Here is a 23,256-nt window from a genome sequence, read left to right as displayed (position 1 = left end):
TGCTTTTAACTTTGATAAACTCTTAAACCCTTTTATATCGTCCTTTTTTTCCATCTCATTTCTTTAGAGGAAAAAAAACTATCTTGATGTCCATTCAGGACCCAGTTATTCAAAAGTGATCTAATCCGATTTAAAGCTATCTGATCAGATGTTATTGATGAATTATAAAATCAGATAAGGTACTCAATACTTAGAAGCAGGCTTAGGATCATTTTGATACAAAAAACGAGGCTGTTATAAGACTAGATTACAGCTTTCACATTTGTCAAACAATACAATAATTTTACAGTAGTGTTGATAATCTAGACGTGTTTAATGTGCATTGGGATGCTGTATTGTTGCTGTGACATTGTAGATAAAGTAACCATTGAAAATTCACTAAACGGCCTTTATCAAATAAGAAAATAATAATTTACAGCATCTGTAAGAAAACTCTCTCTATGTTGGTTTTTGTGCCTTCTGTGGACAAAGTTAGTCATATGAAGTCCCATATCGACCACTGGTAATCCCATACACTTTATGTACTCAAACATAGTCACAATGATGTCACACATCTGCATCTGAAGTGGACTTTTGAAGCCAGTCCATTAGGGGTGTGCAGAAACATCACTGTTTTTATTTGTTTAGGAACAAGCATGGGGTGATTGCCATATTAGAAATAATGTGTCAACCTAGAAACAGTCAAAGAGGTGGAGCTGAGGCAGGGCCTTAAACCTCCTGAAAACGCAACTGCAAGCCCAACTAGGATGAACTATTATCATTCATATGTTCAAAATGGATGAGTTATAAAATATGTTCCCCCCCTTGTACAGTGTGTGCTGATAAAGACGTGAGCTTTTCAGACCAAATTTGTATTTTGGACACTGCTGTATACAGGTTTATTTCTGCTTTCAAATTTGACATTTTAATAAGAGGGGTGTATGGGACTCAAGTGGATACTCAAAGAACAGCATTTTTTGCCATTTAGCATTGGCTTCATTTTCTAACACTGTCCTCTTGCGTATCCACATTTGATCTTTAAAAGTCGGTTTATGAATAGGGTTTTTTTTTTCTCGCTGAAGAATCCAGATCATTCATCAACCTGGGCCTGCAGAGAATCCGATCCCTCTGAAGTGTTTCTCCATCTTCCAGAGGCACAGTGACAATAAATCATCTTGGTATCTAAGAAGAATGTAACATGATTGTGTTTGAGGCACAGCATTATGCAGAGACAGCAGCTCTGGCCGAGTCAGCTGGACATCATTGAATCTAAGCTTTATAAATAAATGAGCTTTCTTTGCAAAGCCATAACTGTGAACATTTCATAGACTAAAGTGTGTAAATGCATCTACATCACATACAGTATATGATTAGGTAAGGTGAATATTGTGCCTCCTCTTGGTTCTTACAGACAGTGGTGATTCTGGAGTCTGTTGGGGCCCTTTAGGCAAGAAATAAGGGTGATACATGCAGCCCTACAAGCTGCATGTATCACCCTGCTGCCATTGTCCTAATGCTTACTCTTCTTCCTCCTTAATCCTGTTTCCGTTTTTGTTTTTTTACTGCAATACTGCGTGCAACGCTTAGCAGGAGTGAGTGCTATGAGATGGGAGGCTCGGGGTGGTGTAACCACTGTCATTGCGCAATGTGCATAAATCGGGGCTGTGGTTTAAAGTTTGTGAGCTAAGCAGGTGCCTTGTCTCGCCTGTTGACAAGCAGCACCTTTGCTTACTGATGATCTGAAAAAGGTTTCTCTTTATGTTCCTGTAGTCAAGCTGAAAACTAAAGGAGACACAGCTTTTGTTGTCAGGAATGAGACGCTCTGATCTTCCAGAGGAAATTTGATCAGCTCAGTCACTGATCTTTCTTAAACTATTTAAGTGAGAGCCTTTCCTGATTTAAATTGAGTTTCCTTTGGCTGTCTATTTTCCCTTTTTAAAATGTTTGTGTGTTTCTGTTTTACCTGTTATCCTGGTTTGATTTGATGCCCTTGTGAAGGTGAATTGTAACACGCTCACTCTGAATACAGGTTATTATAATAAATCCATGAATGTATCAGGACGTACAGATTCCTCTTCCACATCCTATCAGTAACATGTCTGTAAGGATTAAATCGATTTCCCTCTGTGATCTGATTACAGATCAGAATTAAACCAGCTTCGTCTTTGTTTTATTCTTCTTTGGTCCTTCTCTGTTTCAGGTCATGTTTCAACAACAGTGCAGACTTTTTCTTTCCAATGTGAAAATAACATTTCAAGACCTGACCCTTCATTTGAACACGTCACGTTCACTGGGAGTCATTGTGAATGTGCTGAGTAAGCACAATAGCTGATAACCTCCACAAGGGTAATTAAAGGAAAATTGATTTCAGTTTTGTTAGCCCTCAGTAAAACTAGCAAAGCAATAAAGCGCAAACGAGGCTAATAAATATTAAACATGGAGGTATATGTGTAGCTCATGTTACTGTGGAGCTAAAACCACAAAGTGTTCAAGAGGAGGCTTTAACGAGTGCTGCGTTTAACCTCCTACTTAGAGAAAACACTGAATATTTTTAGTTCCATGTTTGAGAGATAGATGTATAAAATGTTTATTTTTTTATTACTTTAAGATAAAAGGATGTATATATACATACACACCACAGCAGAGTTCGCCAAAAGGCTAACTTTCATCTGTTGTCATGGCCAGATTTTTTTTTTCCAAAATAAATTCAAACATTGCTAAAAGTAAACCATGTGAAGATGTAAATTATGCAAAGAAATGTGACTATTTAAAAACGTTTCAAGCCCGGTGCAGTTTCAGCAGATGGCAGTTCATCACTGCCACGTCTTTGCCAGTCTGAGAAGTTTTTTTTCTTGCCATTGAAACTTTGTGAAACGTTTCTTAGAGCTTATGATGGATTAATGTTGGGTCTTTGTAGATAATATAACAATGAGCAAGATATTTTTTTATGAAGTGTATGGAAATAACACTCTTTGTTACAAATTGGCACTATATAAAAATGATTGATTAAATGAAGATTTCAGGTGAGCCTGCTCCTGAAATATGGACGAAAAGAAAAGAGTATTAAGCAACTTTCTTGATGATCTGCATGCTTGCCTACAGTGACTTTTATTGATGATTTCCTGCTGTGTTCACTCATCAGCTCGACTGTATTTCACACTGGTATTTCTCTGGGGTGCTTGAAAAAGTCTGGAGGAATCATGAGGTTTGTGCATGTGTAAAAACAGCAAAATATACCAAAAGGGAACCACATCAGACCTAATGTATCTACTAAGAAACTATTCAATGTTATCATATAGAAAATTGCTTTATTGACCTTACTGTGTTTTTGTCATGTCGAATCATAAAATGATCCCTTTCCAAAGATATCTATCAGAGAATAAAAAATGAGGGAATAGTGGGAGGGAAACGGATTGAAGTATTTCAAATAAAATTCAGCTATATTTGCTTTTATGTAGCGGTCAAAATGGTAGTAAGATGTATAAAAACAACTAAAAGCCAACTAAAGCAGCAGCTCGATCATCCAAACCCCTCTGGACTCTTATTTGCATGTGAGGTGCTTCCAGTGCTCTCTTTGTTTTTGGTACAACTTATCAGTCTTTTAGTCGCCCTCTGTTTAAGATTAGAATAAAATCGAAAATCTCTGTCTCTGTGTTCCTCTGTTATTAAAAAAAACCATTCTGGCTGTCCTTCAGTTCTGATAGGTAATGCTGACAGGGAGTTTCTCTATAAGGAGTGAAGTAATGAACTAAATTAGAGTGCTGTGCTGTGCTGTGACTTTGAGTATAACGGGCCGGACACATGGAGGAGGGACCCGAGTGACCAAACCACTGACTGCTGATGTGGACGTTTGTTGCACGGCTAAGGACAAGAGGTGCTTAACAATTCCATGACAGATTTTGGCTTTTTGTCACAGAGAGACTCATCTATGTAAAGACCACTACCTCATCAGGCAGTACTGTCAAGGCGATATTAAACAGGCAGAATTGAGAATGGAAGATTTTCTAGTATTGACATCTTTTGAAGGGCATCTCGGATGTTGGAGGATTGATGGGCAGATTATTATCTGAGGAACAGATAAGAGATAAAACACAAGTGTTGGTGTTGATTAAAAAAACCAAACTGTGAAATAAAAGCATTAAAGAACAGCACCATTAAAAAGTTGCACACATGTATCAGCACAAATGTGATCTATAACGTTTTTACAGATCATTAAGAACACTCGAAATGTGAATTCAGCTCTTTGTGTGGATTTTTTTATTGACTTTTGTTGAGCTGGGCTCATTGATTTATTAATTACTACACTGATGATGACCAAACAAAACAGAGGACCCTCTAAATGGATTAAGCTGGTAACGGCTTTTTGACTGTACTACCGCAGCGACACAAGAAAGAGATGCATGGATAGAAAGTAGATGTAGCAGCATGGCAGAAATAAAAATGAGATCAGACGTTATAAATCACAGGATGCAGAGTCATCTTTGCCGTCAGCACACATTTTTAATTGCTCAAAACATGCATTTACTGTATTTGAATTTATTCTTTAATTCTCAAACTGTCATGATGTATTTAGAGCCTATAAATAGGTTATTGCACGTCTTTTGTTCATTTGTTCACAGAGTTAAAAAAAAATACTGTAATTGCCAATAATTATTTTGTTTTTTACACTTCTGAAATGATCTAGAGAATGTAAAAACAGACCACCATGAAATCTTTGTGACTTGCCTTTTGACATTTGCAGGAGGACACAGGACATGACATAAAATGCTGAAATTCAGCAACAGTCTGAAGCTGATGATGACAGTAATTTGCCTTTATATCAATGCAACATGTAAATGGACAGATTAATATAATGAACGAACAAGTGGTACAAGACATACTCGCAATCAGAAAACAGTATGAAGAAGCTTCAGTACATGCACAACAGTGCTCATCGTTGCATGACGCAGCATCACACCAGCCTGCTGTGCTTGCTTAAATTATTTCTCTTTCATTTTTTCATCAGAATATTCGACTTCATGTGCGAACTGGCAGGAAACATCTCTTAAGTTGGGTTGAAAAAAATCAGCCATTTACATTTAGAAATAGCTTTTCCTGACTGTTTTTAAATGTGTGAAACATTTTTGAGGCGAGACCCAGCTGTCAGTTAGCGTTGCAAAATTAACAGTTATACAAGGATCTTAACATCAAACATCTTTCCTTAACCCCATGATGTTTAGGTTAAGGTAAAGCAGATAGTGGAAGTAGATCAGAATGCACCCTAAGACTGCAATTATGGCGTAGCATTACAAGCTATCACAATCCACTAAAGCCAGGCAGTTTTCTCTCACTAATTTATTTAGTGTTTTCTGAAGCTAGCTTAAGGTCTAGAGCCAAATATCATAGAACTGTGCATCACTTTAACTTGGGATACAAAAAAAGTGGAGTCCCCTCTATGTTTGCTGCTTCCTGTTTGGTGATGGAGAGCAAATGTAGCCTACAGGTTGTTGATAATTTTCATATTCATTGAATTTCATTATTTGTGCCAAGACTACTCATGACTTTGAATACGCAGCCTGCCTTAATTTAGGTCACATACTAAGTGCAGCTACTTCATTTACCCTGCTCATGAGTTGGGTTAGGGTTCTTCTCCTAAAACACCTTAATGAGTTGAGTGTTGGTTAATAGTTTTGAAACAGAATTCTACCTCAAAAAACTCTTGTACCTCATGAAGATAATTCAGTTCATGCTCTGTTTGAGATCTATGTGCTTCTGCCTCTGATAATACTTAGAGAACTTGTTGAAGATGTTAGTAATGGGTAAAGCCACAATCAGCAGCCCACAGATAATGCACAGCGCTCCTATAATTTTCCCAGCAAGCGTGACAGGAAAGGTGTCCCCGTAGCCCACCGTAGTCATGCTAATGGTAGCCCACCACCAGCCAATGGGGATAGTCTGCAGCTCTGACTCTTTAGATTCTCTTTCCACAAAGTAAATGAGAACGGAAAATGTGGAAATACCAACAGACATGAACAGTAACAGCTGTCCAAGTTCGTTGGAGCTGTGTCGCAGCGTTGCACCTAAAGAGCGAAGACCTGCTGAGTGCCGAGCCAGTTTCAGGATACGAAATACTCGCATCAACCTCAAGATCTGCACCACTTTGCCGACATTCTCCAGTTCTTTGTTCTCACCTTCTTCCATTATATCACAGGCTAATGTGACGTAGAAGGGCAGGACTGACAGGAAGTCGATGATATTGAGAGTGTTGCAAAGAAACTTCTTAGCGGATGGTGCTACGGCTAAACGAAGAACAAACTCCACAGAGAAGAAGAGAACACAGAGTGTTTCAAAGAAGGTAAGCACAGGGTTTTCAATCTTCTTGTCGTTGGGATCCATTTTATTAATGTCTGGCATACTGTGGACACACATGGCAACAATCGAGACAATGACAACACTGAGGGAAGCTACAGCCAACACTTTGGCTGAGGTTGAATAACCTGGATTCTCAAGTCGAATCCAAATATTCCTGCGAACATCTGCACACCAGGAACCCTCGAATAGTGCAATGTCATCCTCTGAATCTGACAACGGCTCGACGGATAAGTCCGAGCCTTCATCACTCCTCTGATCCCAGCACTTATCTGCAGCCAGCTCCATCAGTTCATGGAATTTGTTTGTGCAACAGCAGTCCAAATGACGCTCCTTGATCCCCCAATACTCAATCTCTTGAAAAAATGAGACTATGCACAATCCGTCCACCAAGTGCATTTTTCCAGTAAGGTAAAAGTTGAGAACATAGCAGAAAAATCGGGGATTGCGGTCAAAGTAGTACTCCATGTCAGAGGGACTGAAGTCATCGCAGAGCTCCAGGATCGCTTCATTGGTGCTGCAGCAGAGAAGACGACCCAGGCGAGTCTGCGGGAATCGTTTTAAAACATTGTGCTCCATTCGTTGAATGAAACCACCAACATTAACGGTGATACAGCAATCATCAGAGTCATGTGGTTGATGGATCTGTCCATACACCATGATAGATATTGAGGTTGTTAAGTGTCTCAAGAAAATTTCAGATGGGTTGTTGCCTGCACACAAACACATGGAAATTAGCACACCTCACACTTTCTTGTTTGTCATTTGATCACATTGAAGTGTTACTTTGAGGCCGACATGCATCGAGTTGCATCTGGGTTTCTGTAACACCCTGTACAAGAATGACTGAATAACAGCATCACCTCCTATGGAGTCTTTCTTACAATATACAGATAACACATTTCCTTTTGGAATATATATAGATAATTTACTTGTGTCACAAGCTACATATGTTATCAATTATGGAAGGGTAAGGAGTGCCAGTGGATAAAATGACCAGCCTCCTATACCTCTGTAAGCATGAATTAAAATGATCAGAGGGCAAAAAATTTAAGAGGAACAAGTAACATTACTCAGTCTGTCTTGGAATGGATCAAATGTTTAAAAAAAATGTAAATGCAATGTGGAAAGTAAACCAGGAATTATCCTTTTTTTTTTTTTTTTTTACCTGCCAAGTGACTCATCACAATATCACCCTGTTTTGTTAAACTGGTAGATATGGTGTAAAATATGCCAATGTTGTTGGGGCAAAATTAGTCAATGGCTCAATTTAGCACCAAGAGTTTCTACCGTTTCTACTACATTAGTGCAGAATAACCAGTGTATTTGCATATTATTTTCTGGCCGTACAAAAGATTGAGTGATGGAGACTCAGCCAGACAGAATGTCACTGAGAAGGTCCAGAACAGGTAGTACCATACAGCGAAATGTAAAAGACTTCTAGTCTTGAAATCTGGTCCAAACCAAAGAGCAAATTCATTTGCTTACATTTTAAACAAAGGCAGCCCTCAATGGACAACATTTCCTGAAATTCAGATAAGCTACTTATTACATTTTGATCCACAACAAGTGCACAATAAATCCTCTCTCAATGCAAATTTTATCTCTAGGGATGTTGAGCCATGAGAAAACTTTTTTTAAGGCTTAGGGTCTAAAACTACAATAAAAATAGTACTATATATATTACTAGATATAAAAATACATCTTCTTTACCTTTCTATTAGACTCGCAATATCAACTTTGGCAATAAACACCAAGCAAAAGTCTGACCTTATTGCAATAAATTAAACGTGGGTTTTAATTTAAAGTAAAGGAGTTTAAAAGAGTAAATTATTTCTCACTCAGCATGGGCTCATTTTGATGCAGACCCAGGTATAATGGCTGTGAATCAACACAATGTTGGTGCAGTTGGATGAAGCTCCAGCTTAATTTCAGCTATACTCTCAGATTAATGGTGCCAATTTAGTGGTAAAAAAAACCAAGTACTACTTTGTCATTTCAGGAGGGACATGTTGCAAACCCAAATATTATATGAAACATTAAGATCTATAAATTGTGAGTTATATATATTTAATATATGTTTATTTACTTCACTTAATTAAACTATTGAATAAAGTAATCACACATGGTACACATTTCTAATACCACAAAGGCCTAATTTGGACATAAAAAGCGTTCATCTGGTTTGATTTCTATTAAAGATATAGAAAATATCACAAGTCATTTTTTTTTCCAACGCAGCCCTTATCCCTATATGTACACAAAAAACGTAAAGTAAATTACATCCTTTACTTGAGGGAAACGACCTTTTATTTTGCAGTGAAATTATCTAGAGAGATACCTCCTCCTTCTTCTTCTTTTGTCAGGCAGGGACGTTTTTGAGATATTTCTTCAGGATGTGTTGCATTGTTGAGTTGAACACAAGCTTAGGTAAGAACGGTTGACTCATTAAAATAAATGTGTTGCCTGTCAGCGGAGACAGAACAAATGCTGGATGTTTTTTTGTTAAATAATGATATATTATTGTACAGACAAACTAACTTTGTCCTCATATACAGCTCTAAACCTGCTGTCAATCCTATGCTCTAGTAAGAGGGGCTCTGGCTTCTTAGTATTGTATTACGCGCGGTGATATAGCGTTTCAAATAGCTGTGAAACGGAAAGCCAAGGTCAGATTCGACACGCAGTACGAGTGTTTCAGACTCTTCGGTAAGTGTCCTTCGAGAGATATAAAAAGTCGAAAACTTAAGTTGAATAAAAACAGATTTCGCGAGGCACTAAGCAATAAAGAAATCTATCCGAAAATGGCGCAGAACACACAACTTTACGCATGAACGTCAACAGCTGCAACATAAGGGGGAAAAAGTCCAGTTCATGCATGTGTGCGTCAACCTCAAACACGAGAAAATAATTCTGGGAGCTTACCTGTTCATGGCGCAGATGTCCTGTATGTAACTCACTTTGCTCAGTCTGAGGTCTTGCTGCAAATTGCAGTGCTGTGAGAGTAACGCAGGGCGGAACGCAGCTTGCAATTGATCACCAGCTGACACATCATCCCCTCCACTAACAAGCTGTTAAACAGAACTCATTGAAACTTTGGTGTGTAATGTAGGGCGCATCCTGCTCTGATTTAAAGTGTGTCTAATTTATCTCCATTAATATTTAATGTTACTGTAGGCTAAGTGCTCACATTTTACTTGTGGGCTTCTTCTTGTTTCTCATCTGTTTTCATTCTGTGGCATCTGTTTTCTGGGCTCTCTCTTTTTTTATAACTCCAATAATGAACTTTTGTGAAGAAAAAGAGCAAAACAACTACAGAAGAAAGCTGTTTGAATAATAATTTTTCAAAGATGTTATGATAGCATGTTTAAAGTTAGAGACTATAAATGACCTCCATAAATACATCACAGCAAACTCTTTGAAATGCTGCACATTTTATTTTAATGCTGAATCCGATCTCTAGAGTGAGCAGGAGAGCTAGTGAAGATTTACTATCACATTGGGCCAAACTAATAAGTCACATCACACACACACACACACACACACACACACACACACACACACACACACACACACACACTCCTCCAGTGATTTATTTGCACTTCTGACCAGAAAAACCCCCCCAAAAAACAACTCCTCCATGCGTTCATATCGTCATGCCTCGATTACTGCAACTCATTCCTGTTTATCTCAGCTCCAGCCAGTGCAAGACACAGCAGCACAAGCTTTCACAAGGTCAAAAGAGAGGGAGCACATTACTGCTGTTCTTTCAGCCTTACACTTGCTGCTTGTTTGCTTCAGAATTAATTCTAAAATAATCCTGTTGGCCTGCAGTATAATGCACTTAAATGCACATAACTCCTGTCCCCACATTAGACTACCAGACAACTAAGATCACCTGACCTCAGAGATCCAGGTCCAAGCATTATGGGAAAAAGGCTTTTTTATTCTGTGCCCTAAAACTATTTAACTCGCCTCCCCCTTTCATCCGATTCTCCCCCATGACTGACATCTGTAAGATTAATCTCAAAACACACTCTTACTCCTTCTAGAAACTAAACCAGCCTTCCCCTCTGAAGTCTTTATTATTAACTGTTTTTTTTTAAACGAAAACTAATATTTTCTTTTTTCTTTTCTTGTCTCTTCACTTCTATTTCTGTTTGCCTCATTCTTTGTTCTTGTTATTTTGTTTATATGGTAAAGCACTTGCGCAGTGTTCTCATGTGTTTGAGGATATTTTGTTGGGATTTTATTCAGAGATGAAACGGCTGTGAAAATCAGGGCTGACATTAACATTTAAAAGAACACGTTAGCTGATTGTCCACACCATTGTTTTTTTTACAGTGCCAACCACAACAGCAGATCAGAGTTTATCCCAACAGGTGACATCCTCTGTCCAATAAAAAACGTAGTCTCGTACGAGATGTCAACATTAAATTGATAAAACACAACAGATAAACATCAGCTACATTGGTTCATGTCACATTATTTGCAGATGGGCTGATTTTAATGTACTTTATAAATTAAGTGTTTGAATTGTTGACAGAAGTCGATTCAGATTTTGTCATAATACTGCTGCTGAGACATTTTTTATCTGGGCCAGACATGCAAGGAAGTGGTTTGTTAAGGCTGACATCTGGAACCAGAGCAGAGCCTTGTCTGGTCTAACACATGGCCAGAATAGACCCGTCGGTGGTCAGGCAGTCGACATGAATGAGACTTTTTTTGTTAGCGGCCACATGTGGTCAGAGTTCAGACGTTTTTTTCATTGCTGTATCTGGGAAGTGAAAGTGTGTTGGGTGGCCTGAAGCTGGGCTGGACCAATGAGTGGGAACATTTAAACTTGCAGTGTTGTTACCTTGTAGGCCTTTTAGAGACAGCTGCAGACAACAACAACAACAGCACTTTAAAAAGGCAAAGGTGGGGTACGTTTATTGGCATGCTGACATGTCAGCAGGGATTAGATTCAGGTAAAATTAAAACAAATATATTTAAACTACTTTCAAAGAGACAAGTAGATGTCGTATTTTATGTTTACTTCAAAAGTCTGTAACTTACTTTTAAAACTTTCTGCAGTGTGATACAACTTTTTTCTTAAAATCTTTAAAGACAGTGAGGGAGCATGCCATGATGCACTTAAGTGGAGGTAAAACTGACAATGAGTTCGATTGCAGTCTATCGCAGTGCAGCATTGAAGTGTGATTTCATTAGTGATGGGATAAATGAACTGAGGCATTGAGCATTGTGTCAAGTAAAAGTGGGCGTGTCAAATGAAGCCGCGCTACGAGGCCTGTATCGCTTCCGAAAAATGACGTAACCGATGACCTCGGTTTGGACAGATCACGTGATTGGTTCGTTCACTGTATCGCTTCCCCTTAAAACGCTTCAAACCTCGCGGGACATGGGTGTCATCAGCGCTTGTCATGGGAGAAGTGTTAGTGCGAGTTGGAGAGCGTTTTTCAGAATAAGAGCAGCAGTAGAGGGACAGTAGGAGCAGTAGGAGTACTGTAGATTATTTCCCCTCATTGTAGGGCTTTGACGTGAGATATTATATATCTTTCCTTTTACACTTGTTTGTGAGTGTAACATTGTGTGTGTGTGTGTGTGTGTGTGTGTGTGTGTGATAGAGAGAGAGAGAGAGAGAGAGAGAGAGAGAGAGAGAGAGAGAGTGTGTGCGTGTGAGTTATTCTGTTTGTAAATGTCACTCCTGTATTTAGTATGTGCACCTTCTTTAGTCACATAAACTAGACTATTTGACGTAAAGACCTCACTGGGGAGCCACAGTTTGACAGCAGTGTTACTCATTCTTAAAGACAACATGTTTAAGTGAAATATGTGTAACTGTTTCAATGTATCATGAAAAAAAAAAAAGTTTTTAATTAAGAACAGAGCTCCATGTCTGTCATGCTGTCCATGTACTTACAAATGATCATACTATATAAAATCATACCTTTCAGGTAAAGTCACGTTACCATGGCATTGACTGTAATGTTAATTTGTCCACTAGATGGCAGTATTCATTGTTTCATTAAGGCCTAGTAGTAGTATAGTGAACCTTTTGGTGAAGCAACTGGCTGGAAAGCCTCGGTGATTCATGGGGCTTCATTTGCCCATAACTAGACATAGGTATGCATGTCGTTTTTTTTGTTTTTTAATTTTTCGACATGGGTATGCGTGTTGGTTTTTTCCAATTTTTAGACACAGGTATGCAAGCCGTTTTTTTAATTTTAAGCTGTTTTTTTTCATTTTTTCGACAGGTATGCATGTCGTTATTTTCAATATTCTACATAGGTATGTATGTTGTTTTTTCCAATTTCACGACATAGGTATGTATGCTGTTTTTTCATTTTTTGGACATAGATATGCATGTCAATTTTTTTCGTTTTTCGACATAGGAATGTATGTCGTTTTTTACCATTTTTCGACATGGGTATGTTCATCTTTTTTTTCATTTTTCGACATAGGTATGTATGTTGTTTTTTTTTCATTTTTCAACATAGGTATGTTCATCTTTTTTTCATTTTTCGACACAGGTATGTACATCTTTTTTTTCATTTTTCGACATGGGTATGTATGTAGTTTTTTCAAATTTTTCGACATAGGTGTGTATGTCGTTTTTTACCATTTTTCGACATAGGTATGTACATCCTTTTTTTCATTTTTCGACATGGCTATGTATGTAGTTTTTACTCATTTTTCGACATAGGTATGTATGTCGTTTTTCAAAATTTTTCGACATAGGGATGTGTGTTGTTTTTTCTCATTTTTCGACATAGGGATGAATGTCGTTTTGTTAAATTTTCGGCATGTGTACGTATGTTGTTTTTTTCATTTTTTGACATAGGTATGTATATCGTTTTGTCTTATTTTTCGACATAGGTATGTCCGTTGTTTTTTCTCATTTTTCGACATAGGTATGTATGTTGTTTTTTTTCATTTTTTTCGACATGAGTATGTATGTTGTTTTTTTTCATTTTTCGACATGGGTATGTATGTAGTTTTTTTCATGTTTTTCGACATAGGTATGTACGTCTTTTTTTTTATTTTTCGACATGGGTATGTATGTCGTTTTTTTCTCATTTTTCGACATAGGTATGTATGTAATTTTTTCATTTTTCGACATTGGTATGTATGTCGTTTTTTTCCAATTTCACGACATAGGTATGTACACTGTTTTTTTATTTTTTCGACATAGGTATGTATGTCGTTTTGTTCATTTTTCGACATAGGTATGTATGTTGTTTTTTGCATTTTTTCAACATAGGTATGTATGTAGTTTTTTCTCATTTTTCGACAGGTATGTATGTAATTTTTTCAGTTTTTCGACATTGGTATGTATGTTGTTTTTTTCCTTTTCTTAACATAGGTATGTACGTCTTTTTTTTCATTTTTCGACATAGGTATGTATGTCGTTTTTTTTCATTTTTAATAATGGGTATGTATGTCGTTTTTTCTCATTTTTCGATAGAGGTATGTATGTAATTTTTTCAGTTTTTCGACATTGGTATGTACGTCGTTTTTTTCATTTTCTTAACATAGGTATGTATGTCTTTTTTTCATTTTTCGACATTGGTATGTATGTCGTTTTTTCTCATTTTTCATAATGGGTATGTATGTGGGTTTTTTCTCATTTTTCGACATAGGTATGTATGTAATTTTTTTAATTTTTCGACATAGGTATGTATGTAGTTTTTTCTATTTTTTCAACATAGGTATGTATGTAATTTTTTACATTTTTCCACATAGGTATGTATGTCGTTTTTTTCCAATTTCACAACATAGGTATGTATGTAATTTTTTTTAATTTTTCGACAGAGGTATGCATGTCGTTTTTTCCAATTTCATGACACAGGTATGTATGCTGTTTTTTTCAATTTTTCGACATAGGTATGTATGTCGTTTTGTTCATTTTTCGATATAGGTATGTATGTTGTTTTTTGCATTTTTTCAACATAGGTATGTATGTAGTTTTTTCTCATTTTTCGACAGGTATGTATGTAATTTTTTCAGTTTTTCGACATTGGTATGTATGTTGTTTTTTTCCTTTTCTTAACATAGGTATGTACGTCTTTTTTTTCATTTTTCGACATAGGTATGTATGTCGTTTTTTTTCATTTTTTCGACATAAGTATGTATGTCGTTTTTTTTCATTTTTAATAATGGGTATGTATGTCTTTTTTTCTCGTTTTTCGATAGAGGTATGTATGTAATTTTTTCAGTTTTTCGACATTGGTATGTACGTTGTTTTTTTCATTTTCTTAACATAGGTATGTATGTCTTTTTTTCATTTTTCGACATTGGTATGTATGTCGTTTTTTCTCATTTTTCATAATGGGTATGTATGTGGGTTTTTTCTCATTTTTCGACATAGGTATGTATGTTGTTTTTTTAATTTTTCGACATAGGTATGCATGTCTTTTATTTTCATTTTTTCGACATAGGTATGTACGTCGTTTTTTCTCATTTTTTCGACATAGGTATGTATGTCGTTTTTCTCATTTTTCGATAGAGGTATGTATGTAATTTTTTCAGTTTTTCGACATTGGTATGTACGTCGTTTTTTTCATTTTCTTAACATAGGTATGTATGTCTTTTTTTCATTTTTCGACATTGGTATGTATGTCGTTTTTTCTCATTTTTCATAATGGGTATGTATGTGGGTTTTTTCTCATTTTTCGACATAGGTATGTATGTAATTTTTTTAATTTTTCGACATAGGTATGTATGTAGTTTTTTCTAATTTTTCGACATAGGTATGTATGTCGTTTTTTTTCATTTTTCAACATGGGTATGTATGTAGTTTTTTCTCATTTTTCGACATAGGTATGTATGTAATTTCTTTTTAATTCTTCGACAGAGGTATGCATGTCGTTTTTTCCAATTTCATGACATAGGTATGTATGCTGTTTTTTCAATTTTTCGACATAGGTATGTATGTCGTTTTGTTCATTTTTCGATATAGGTATGTATGTTGTTTTTTGCATTTTTTCGACATTGGTATGTATGTTGTTTTTTTCATTTTCTTAACATAGGTATGTACGTCTTTTTTTTCATTTTTCGACATGGGTATGTATGTAGTTTTTTCTCATTTTTCGACATAGGGATGTATGTCGTTTTGTAGATTTTTCGACATGGGTATGTATGGTGTTTTTTAAAAAATTTTCAACATGGGTATGTATGTTGTTTTTTTTCATTTTTCGACATAGGTATGTACATCTTTTTTTTCATTTTTCGACATGGGCATGTATGTTGTTTTTTTCATTTTTCGACAGGTATGTATGTTGCTTTTTTCATTTTTCGACATAGGTATGTATGTTGGTTTTTTTTCATTTTTCAACATAGGTATGTTCATCTTTTTTTTCATTTTTCGACATGGGTATGCATGTCGTTTTTTCTCATTTTTCGACATAGGTGTGTATGTAGTTTTTTCTCGCTGTTCGACATAGGTATGTATGTTGTTTTTTTTCATTTTTCGACACAGGTATGTACATCTTTTTTTTCATTTTTCGAAATGGGTATGCATGTAGCTTTTTCTAATTTTTCGACATAGGTGTGTATGTCGTTTTTTAACAATTTTCGACATAGGTATGTACATCTTTTTTTTCATTTTTCGACATAGGTATGTATGTCGTTTTTTTCTCATTTTTCGACATAGGTATGTAATTTTTTTAATTTTTCGACATAGGTATGCATGTCGTTTTTTTCCAATTTCATGACATAGGTATGTACACTGTTTTTTCATTTTTTCGACATAGGTATGTATGTCGTTTTGTGCATTTTTTCGACATAGGTATGTATGTAGTTTTTTCTCATTTTTCGACAGGTATGTATGTAATTTTTCCAGTTTTTCGACATTGGTATGTATGTTGTTTTTTTCATTTTCTTAACATAGGTATGTACGTCTTTTTTTCATTTTTCGACATGGGTATGTATGTCATTTTTTTACATTTTTCGACATAGGTTTGTATGTCCTTTTTTTCACTTTTTAACATAGGTTTGCATGTCGTTTATTCTCATTTCACGACATAGGTATGTATGCTGTTTTTTCATTTTTTCGACAGGTATGTACGTCGTTTTTTCTCATTTTTTCGACATAGGTATGTATGTCGTTTTTCTCATTTTTTGACATAGGTATGTATGTTGTTTTTTTCATTTTTCGACAGGTATGCATGTTGCTTTTTTCATTTTTCGACATAGGTATGTATGTTGTTTATTTTTCATTTTTCAACATAGGTATGTTCATCTTTTTTACCATTTTTCGACATAGGTATGTACATCTTTTTTTTCATTTTTCGACATGGCTATGTATGTAGTTTTTACTCATTTTTCGACATAGGTATGTATGTCGTTTTTCAAAATTTTTCGACATAGGGATGTATGTTGTTTTTTTCATTTTTTGACATAGGTATGTATATCGTTTTGTCTTATTTTTCGACATAGGTATGTCCGTTGTTTTTTCTCATTTTTCGACATAGGTATGTATGTTGTTTTTTTTCATTTTTTTCGACATGAGTATGTATGTTGTTTTTTTTCATTTTTCGACATGGGTATGTATGTAGTTTTTTTTATGTTTTTCGACATAGGTATGTACGTCTTTTTTTTATTTTTCGACATGGGTATGTATGTCATTTTTTCTCATTTTTCATAATGGGTATGTTTGTCGTTTTTTTCTCATTTTTCGACATTGGTATGTATGTCGTTTTTTCTCATTTTTCAACATAGGTATGTATGTAATTTTTTACATTTTTCCACATAGGTATGCATGTCGTTTTTTTCCAATTTCACGACATAGGTATGTACACTGTTTTTTTTTATTTTTTCGACATAGGTATGTATGTCGTTTTGTTCATTTTTTGACATAGGTATGTATGTTGTTTTTTGCATTTTTTCAACATAGGTATGTATGTAGTTTTTTCTCATTTTTCGACAGGTATGTATGTAATTTTTCCAGTTTTTCGACATTGGTATGTATGTTGTTTTTTTCATTTTCTTAACATAGGTATGTACGTCTTTTTTTCATTTTTCGACATGGGTATGTATGTCATTTTTTTACATTTTTCGACATAGGTTTGTATGTCCTTTTTTTCACTTTTTAACATAGGTTTGCATGTCGTTTATTCTCATTTCACGACATAGGTATGTATGCTGTTTTTTCATTTTTTCGACATAGGTATGTACGTCGTTTTTTCTCATTTTTTCGACATAGGTATGTATGTCGTTTTTCTCATTTTTTGACATAGGTATGTATGTTGTTTTTTTCATTTTTCGACAGGTATGCATGTTGCTTTTTTCATTTTTCGACATAGGTATGTATGTTGTTTTTTTCTCATTTTTCGACATAGGTATGTATGAAATTTTTTCATTTTTCGACATTGGTATGTATGTCGTTTTTTCTCATTTTTCAACATAGGTATGTATGTAATTTATTACATTTTTCGACATTGGTATGTATGTCGTTTTTTTCCAATTTCACGACATAGGTATGTACACTGTTTTTTTTAATTTTTTCGACATAGGTATGTATGTCGTTTTGTTCATTTTTTGACATAGGTATGTATGTTGTTTTTTGCATTTTTTCAACATAGGTATGTATGTAGTTTTTTCTCATTTTTCGACAGGTATGTATGTAATTTTTCCAGTTTTTCGACATTGGTATGTATGTTGTTTTTTTCATTTTCTTAACATAGGTATGTACGTCTTTTTTTCATTTTTCGACATGGGTATGTATGTCATTTTTTTACATTTTTCGACATAGGTTTGTATGTCCTTTTTTTCACTTTTTAACATAGGTTTGCATGTCGTTTATTCTCATTTCACGACATAGGTATGTATGCTGTTTTTTCATTTTTTCGACATAGGTATGTACGTCGTTTTTTCTCATTTTTTCGACATAGGTATGTATGTCGTTTTTCTCATTTTTTGACATAGGTATGTATGTTGTTTTTTTCATTTTTCGACAGGTATGCATGTTGCTTTTTTCATTTTTCGACATAGGTATGTATGTTGTTTTTTTCTCATTTTTCGACATAGGTATGTATGAAATTTTTTCATTTTTCGACATTGGTATGTATGTCGTTTTTTCTCATTTTTCAACATAGGTATGTATGTAATTTATTACATTTTTCGACATTGGTATGTATGTTGTTTTTTTCATTTTTCGACAGGTATGCATGTTGCTTTTTTCATTTTTCGACATAGGTATGTATGTTGTTTTTTTCTCATTTTTCGACATAGGTATGTATGAAATTTTTTCATTTTTCGACATTGGTATGTATGTCGTTTTTTCTCATTTTTCAACATAGGTATGTATGTAATTTATTACATTTTTCGACATTGGTATGTATGTTGTTTTTTTCATTTTTCGACAGGTATGCATGTTGCTTTTTTCATTTTTCGACATAGGTATGTATGTTGTTTTTTTCTCATTTTTCGACATAGGTATGTATGAAATTTTTTCATTTTTCGACATTGGTATGTATGTCGTTTTTTCTCATTTTTCAACATAGGTATGTATGTAATTTATTACATTTTTCGACATTGGTATGTATGTCGTTTTTTTCCAATTTCACGACATAGGTATGTACACTGTTTTTTTATTTTTTCGACATAGGTATGTATGTCGTTTTGTTCATTTTTCGACATAGGTATGTATGTTGTTTTTTGCATTTTTTCAACATAGGTATGTATGTAGTTTTTTCTCATTTTTCGACAGGTATGTATGTAATTTTTTCAGTTTTTCAACATTGGTATGTATGTTGTTTTTTTCCTTTTCTTAACATAGGTATGTACGTCTTTTTTTTCATTTTTCGACATAGGTATGTATGTCGTTTTTTTTCATTTTTAATAATGGGTATGTATGTCGTTTTTTCTCATTTTTCGATAGAGGTATGTATGTAATTTTTTCAGTTTTTCGACATTGGTATGTATGTAGTTTTTTCTAATTTTTCGACATAGGTATGTATGTCATTTTTTTTCATTTTTCAACATGGGTATGTATGTAGTTTTTTCTCATTTTTCGACATAGGTATGTATGTAATTTTTTTTAATTTTTCGACAGAGGTATGCATGTCGTTTTGTTCATTTTTCGATATAGGTATGTATGTTGTTTTTTGCATTTTTTCGACATTGGTATGTATGTTGTTTTTTTCATTTTCTTAACATAGGTATGTACGTCTTTTTTTTCATTTTTCGACATGGGTATGTATGTAGTTTTTTTCTCATTTTTCGACATAGGGATGTATGTCGTTTTGTAGATTTTTCGACATGGGTATGTATGGTGTTTTTTAAAAAATTTTCAACATGGGTATGTATGTTTTTTTTTTTCATTTTTCGACATAGGTATGTACATCTTTTTTTTCATTTTTCGACATGGGCATGTATGTTGTTTTTTTCATTTTTCGACAGGTATGTATGTTGCTTTTTTCATTTTTCGACATAGGTATGTATGTTGGTTTTTTTTTCATTTTTCAACATAGGTATGTTCATCTTTTTTTTCATTTTTCGACATGGGTATGCATGTCGTTTTTTCTAATTTTTCGACATCGGTATGTATGTAGTTTTTTCTAGCTGTTCGACATAGGTATGTATGTTGTTTTTTTTCATTTTTCGACACAGGTATGTACATCTTTTTTTTCATTTTTCGAAATGGGTATGCATGTAGCTTTTTCTAATTTTTCGACATAGGTGTGTATGTCGTTTTTTAACAATTTTCGACATAGGTATGTACATCTTTTTTTTCATTTTTCGACATAGGTATGTATGTCGTTTTTTTTCTCATTTTTCGACATAGGTATGTAATTTTTTTAGTTTTTCGACATAGGTATGCATGTCGTTTTTTTCCAATTTCATGACATAGGTATGTACACTGTTTTTTCATTTTTTCGACATAGGTATGTATGTCGTTTTGTGCATTTTTTCGACATAGGTATGTAGTTTTTTCTCATTTTTCGACAGGTATGTATGTAATTTTTCCAGTTTTTCGACATTGGTATGTATGTTGTTTTTTTCATTTTCTTAACATAGGTATGTACGTCTTTTTTTCATTTTTCGACATGGGTATGTATGTCCTTTTTTTCACTTTTTAACATAGGTTTGCATGTCGTTTATTCTCATTTCACGACATAGGTATGTATGCTGTTTTTTCATTTTTTCGACATAGGTATGTACGTCGTTTTTTCTCATTTTTTCGACATAGGTATGTATGTCGTTTTTCTCATTTTTTGACATAGGTATGTATGTTGTTTTTTTCATTTTTCGACAGGTATGCATGTTGCTTTTTTCATTTTTCGACATAGGTATGTATGTTGTTTATTTTTCATTTTTCAACATAGGTATGTTCATCTTTTTTTTCATTTTTTGACACAGGTATGTACATCTTTTTTTTCATTTTTCGACATGGCTATGTATGTAGTTTTTTCAAATTTTTCGACATAGGTGTGTATGTCGTTTTTTACCATTTTTCGACATAGGTATGTACATCCTTTTTTTCATTTTTCGACATGGCTATGTATGTAGTTTTTTTTCATTTTTCGACATTGGTATGTATGTCGTTTTTTCTCATTTTTCATAATGGGTATGTATGTGGGTTTTTTCTCATTTTTCGACATAGGTATGTATGTAATTTTTTTAATTTTTCGACATAGGTATGCATGTCTTTTATATTCATTTTTTCGACATAGGTATGTACGTCGTTTTTTCTCATTTTTTCGACATAGGTATGTATGTCGTTTTTCTCATTTTTTGACATAGGTATGTCTGTTGTTTTTTTCATTTTTCGACAGGTATGTATGTTGCTTTTTTCATTTTTCGACATACGTATGTATGTTGTTTTTTTTCATTTTTCAACATAGGTATGTTCATCTTTTTTTTCATTTTTCGACATGGGTATGTATGTCGTTTTTTCTCATTTTTCGACATGAGTATGTATGTTGTTTTTTTTCATTTTTCGACATGGGTATGTATGTCGTTTTTTTCATGTTTTTCGACATAGGTATGTACGTCTTTTTTTTATTTTTCGACATGGGTATGTATGTCATTTTTTCTCATTTTTCGACATGGGTATGTATGTCGTTTTTTCTCATTTTTCGACATAGGTATGTATGTAATTTTGTTCATTTTTCGACATAGGTATGTATGTCTTTTTTTTGCATTTTTTCGACATAGGTATGTATGTAGTTTTTTCTCATTTTTCGACAGGTATGTATGTAATTTTTTCAGTTTTTCGACATTGGTATGTATGTTGTTTTTTTCATTTTCTTAAAATAGGTATGTACGTCTTTTTTTTCATTTTTCGACATGGGTATGTATGTCATTTTTTTACATTTTTCGACATAGGTTTGTATGTCCTTTTTTTCACTTTTTTAACATAGGTTTGCATGTCGTTTTTTCTAATTTCACGACATAGGTATGTATGCTGTTTTTTTATTTTTTCGACATAGGTATGTATGCTGTTTTTTTATTTTTTCGACATAGGTATGTACGTCGTTTTTTTCTCATTTTTTGACATAGGTCTATATATCGTTTTTTCTTATTTTTCGACATAGATATGTCCGTTTTTTTTTCTCATTTTCCGACACAAGTATGTATGTCGTTTTTTTCATTTTTCGACATGGGTATGTATGTAGTTTTTTCTCATTTTTCATAATGGGAATGTATGTCGTTTTTTCTCATTTTTCGACATAGGTATGTATGTTGTTTTTTTCATTTTTTCGACATAGATATGTCCGTTGTTTTTTCTCAATTTTCGACACGGGTATGTATGTCGTTTTTTTCATTTTTTCAACATGGGTATCTATGTCGTTTTTTAAAATTTTTTCGACAGGTATGTATGTTGTTTGTTTTCATTTTTCGACAAAGGAATGTATGTCGTTTTTTACCATTTGTCAACATAGGTATCAATGTCATTTTTTTCAATTTTTCGACATAGGTATGTCTGTCCTTTTTCTCATTTTTCGACATAAGTATCTATGTCGTTTTTTCTCATTTTTCATTTTTCTCGTTTTTCAACAGGGGTTTGTATGTCGTTTTTTCTCATTTTTTAACATGGGTATGTATGTCGTTTTTTCTCATTTTTTCGACATAGGTATGCAAGTCGTTTTTTTCATTTTTTCGACAAAGGTGTGTATGTTGTTTTTCAAATTTTTTCCACATAGGCATGTTTGTCATTTTTTTCATTTTTTCGACAGGTATGTATGTTGTTTTTTCCATTTTTCGACATGGATATGTATGTAGTTTTTTTTTAATTTTTCGACATAGGTATATATCTCGTGTTTTCCTCATTTTTCGACATAGGTATGTACGTCTTTTTTTCTCATTTTTCGACATGGGTATGCATGTCGTTTTTTCCAATTTCACGACATAGGTTTGTATGTTGTTTTTTTCCTTTTTTTGACATGGGTATATATGCTGTTTTTTAATTTTTTCAACATGGGTATGTATGCTGTTTTGTTCAGTTTTTTTTGACATAGTTATGCATGTCATTTTTCGACATAGGTATGTATGTATATTTCTTTTCATTTTTTTGACGTAGGTATGCATGTCTTTTTTTTTTCATTTTTTCGACATAGGTATGTATGTTTTTTTGTTTTTTTTCGACATAGGTATGCATGTTGTTATTTTATTTTTTCGACATAGGTATGTATGCCTTTTTTAATTTTTTCGACATGGGTATGTATGCTGTTTTATCATTTTTTGACATAGGTATATATGTCGGGTTTTCTTCGAAATAGGTATGGATGCTGTTTTTTAAATTTTTTCGACATATGTATGCATGTCGTTTTTTTTCGTTTTTCGACATATATGTCTTTTTTTAAATTTTTTCGACATAGGTATCCATGTCTTTTTTTCCTATTTTTCTCCATAGGTATGTATGCCTTTGTTTTTTCAATTTTTACGACATAGGTATGCATGTCGTCCTTTTTTTTATTTTAG

At 34.0% G+C, this 23,256-nt stretch overlaps 1 protein-coding gene and 3 long non-coding RNA genes across 4 annotated transcripts; 2 read left to right on the top strand and 2 right to left on the bottom strand.

Annotated features, from left to right (window-relative positions):
* Window positions 1-5,054: 5,054 nt before the first annotated feature.
* On the bottom strand, window positions 5,055-9,562 carry LOC306840887 (delayed-rectifier potassium channel regulatory subunit KCNS3-like). Its single transcript, XM_079370471.1, has 2 exons — window positions 9,253-9,562; window positions 5,055-7,040 (listed from the first exon to the last, which is right to left on the bottom strand). The coding sequence occupies exon 2, from the start codon at window positions 6,985-6,987 to the stop codon at window positions 5,698-5,700; it is 1,290 nt and encodes a 429-aa protein (XP_079226597.1). The 5' UTR covers window positions 6,988-7,040; window positions 9,253-9,562; the 3' UTR covers window positions 5,055-5,697.
* A 3,046-nt stretch (window positions 9,563-12,608) lies between these two features.
* LOC306840946 lies at window positions 12,609-20,110 on the bottom strand. The gene is made up of 2 exons (XR_013781411.1): window positions 20,054-20,110; window positions 12,609-12,767 (listed from the first exon to the last, which is right to left on the bottom strand). It is a non-coding gene; the product is annotated as an uncharacterized lncRNA (long non-coding RNA).
* On the top strand, window positions 15,488-16,376 carry LOC306840945. Its single transcript, XR_013781410.1, has 3 exons — window positions 15,488-15,533; window positions 15,634-15,669; window positions 16,322-16,376. It is a non-coding gene; the product is annotated as an uncharacterized lncRNA (long non-coding RNA).
* On the top strand, window positions 19,677-22,125 carry LOC306840944. The gene is made up of 3 exons (XR_013781409.1): window positions 19,677-19,765; window positions 20,011-20,116; window positions 22,009-22,125. It is a non-coding gene; the product is annotated as an uncharacterized lncRNA (long non-coding RNA).
* Window positions 22,126-23,256: the final 1,131 nt, after the last annotated feature.

The sequence above is a fragment of the Symphodus melops genome (assembly GCF_947650265.1).
Source record: "Symphodus melops genome assembly, chromosome: 19".
Classification (NCBI taxonomy): Eukaryota; Metazoa; Chordata; class Actinopteri; order Labriformes; family Labridae; genus Symphodus; species Symphodus melops.
This window is presented reverse-complemented; position numbering and strand designations above follow the sequence as displayed.

Coding starts and splice junctions, on each gene's coding strand:
- LOC306840887 (XM_079370471.1), bottom strand. CDS start 6,987: ATGGTGTATGGACAGATCCATCAACCACATGACTCTGATGATTGCTGT.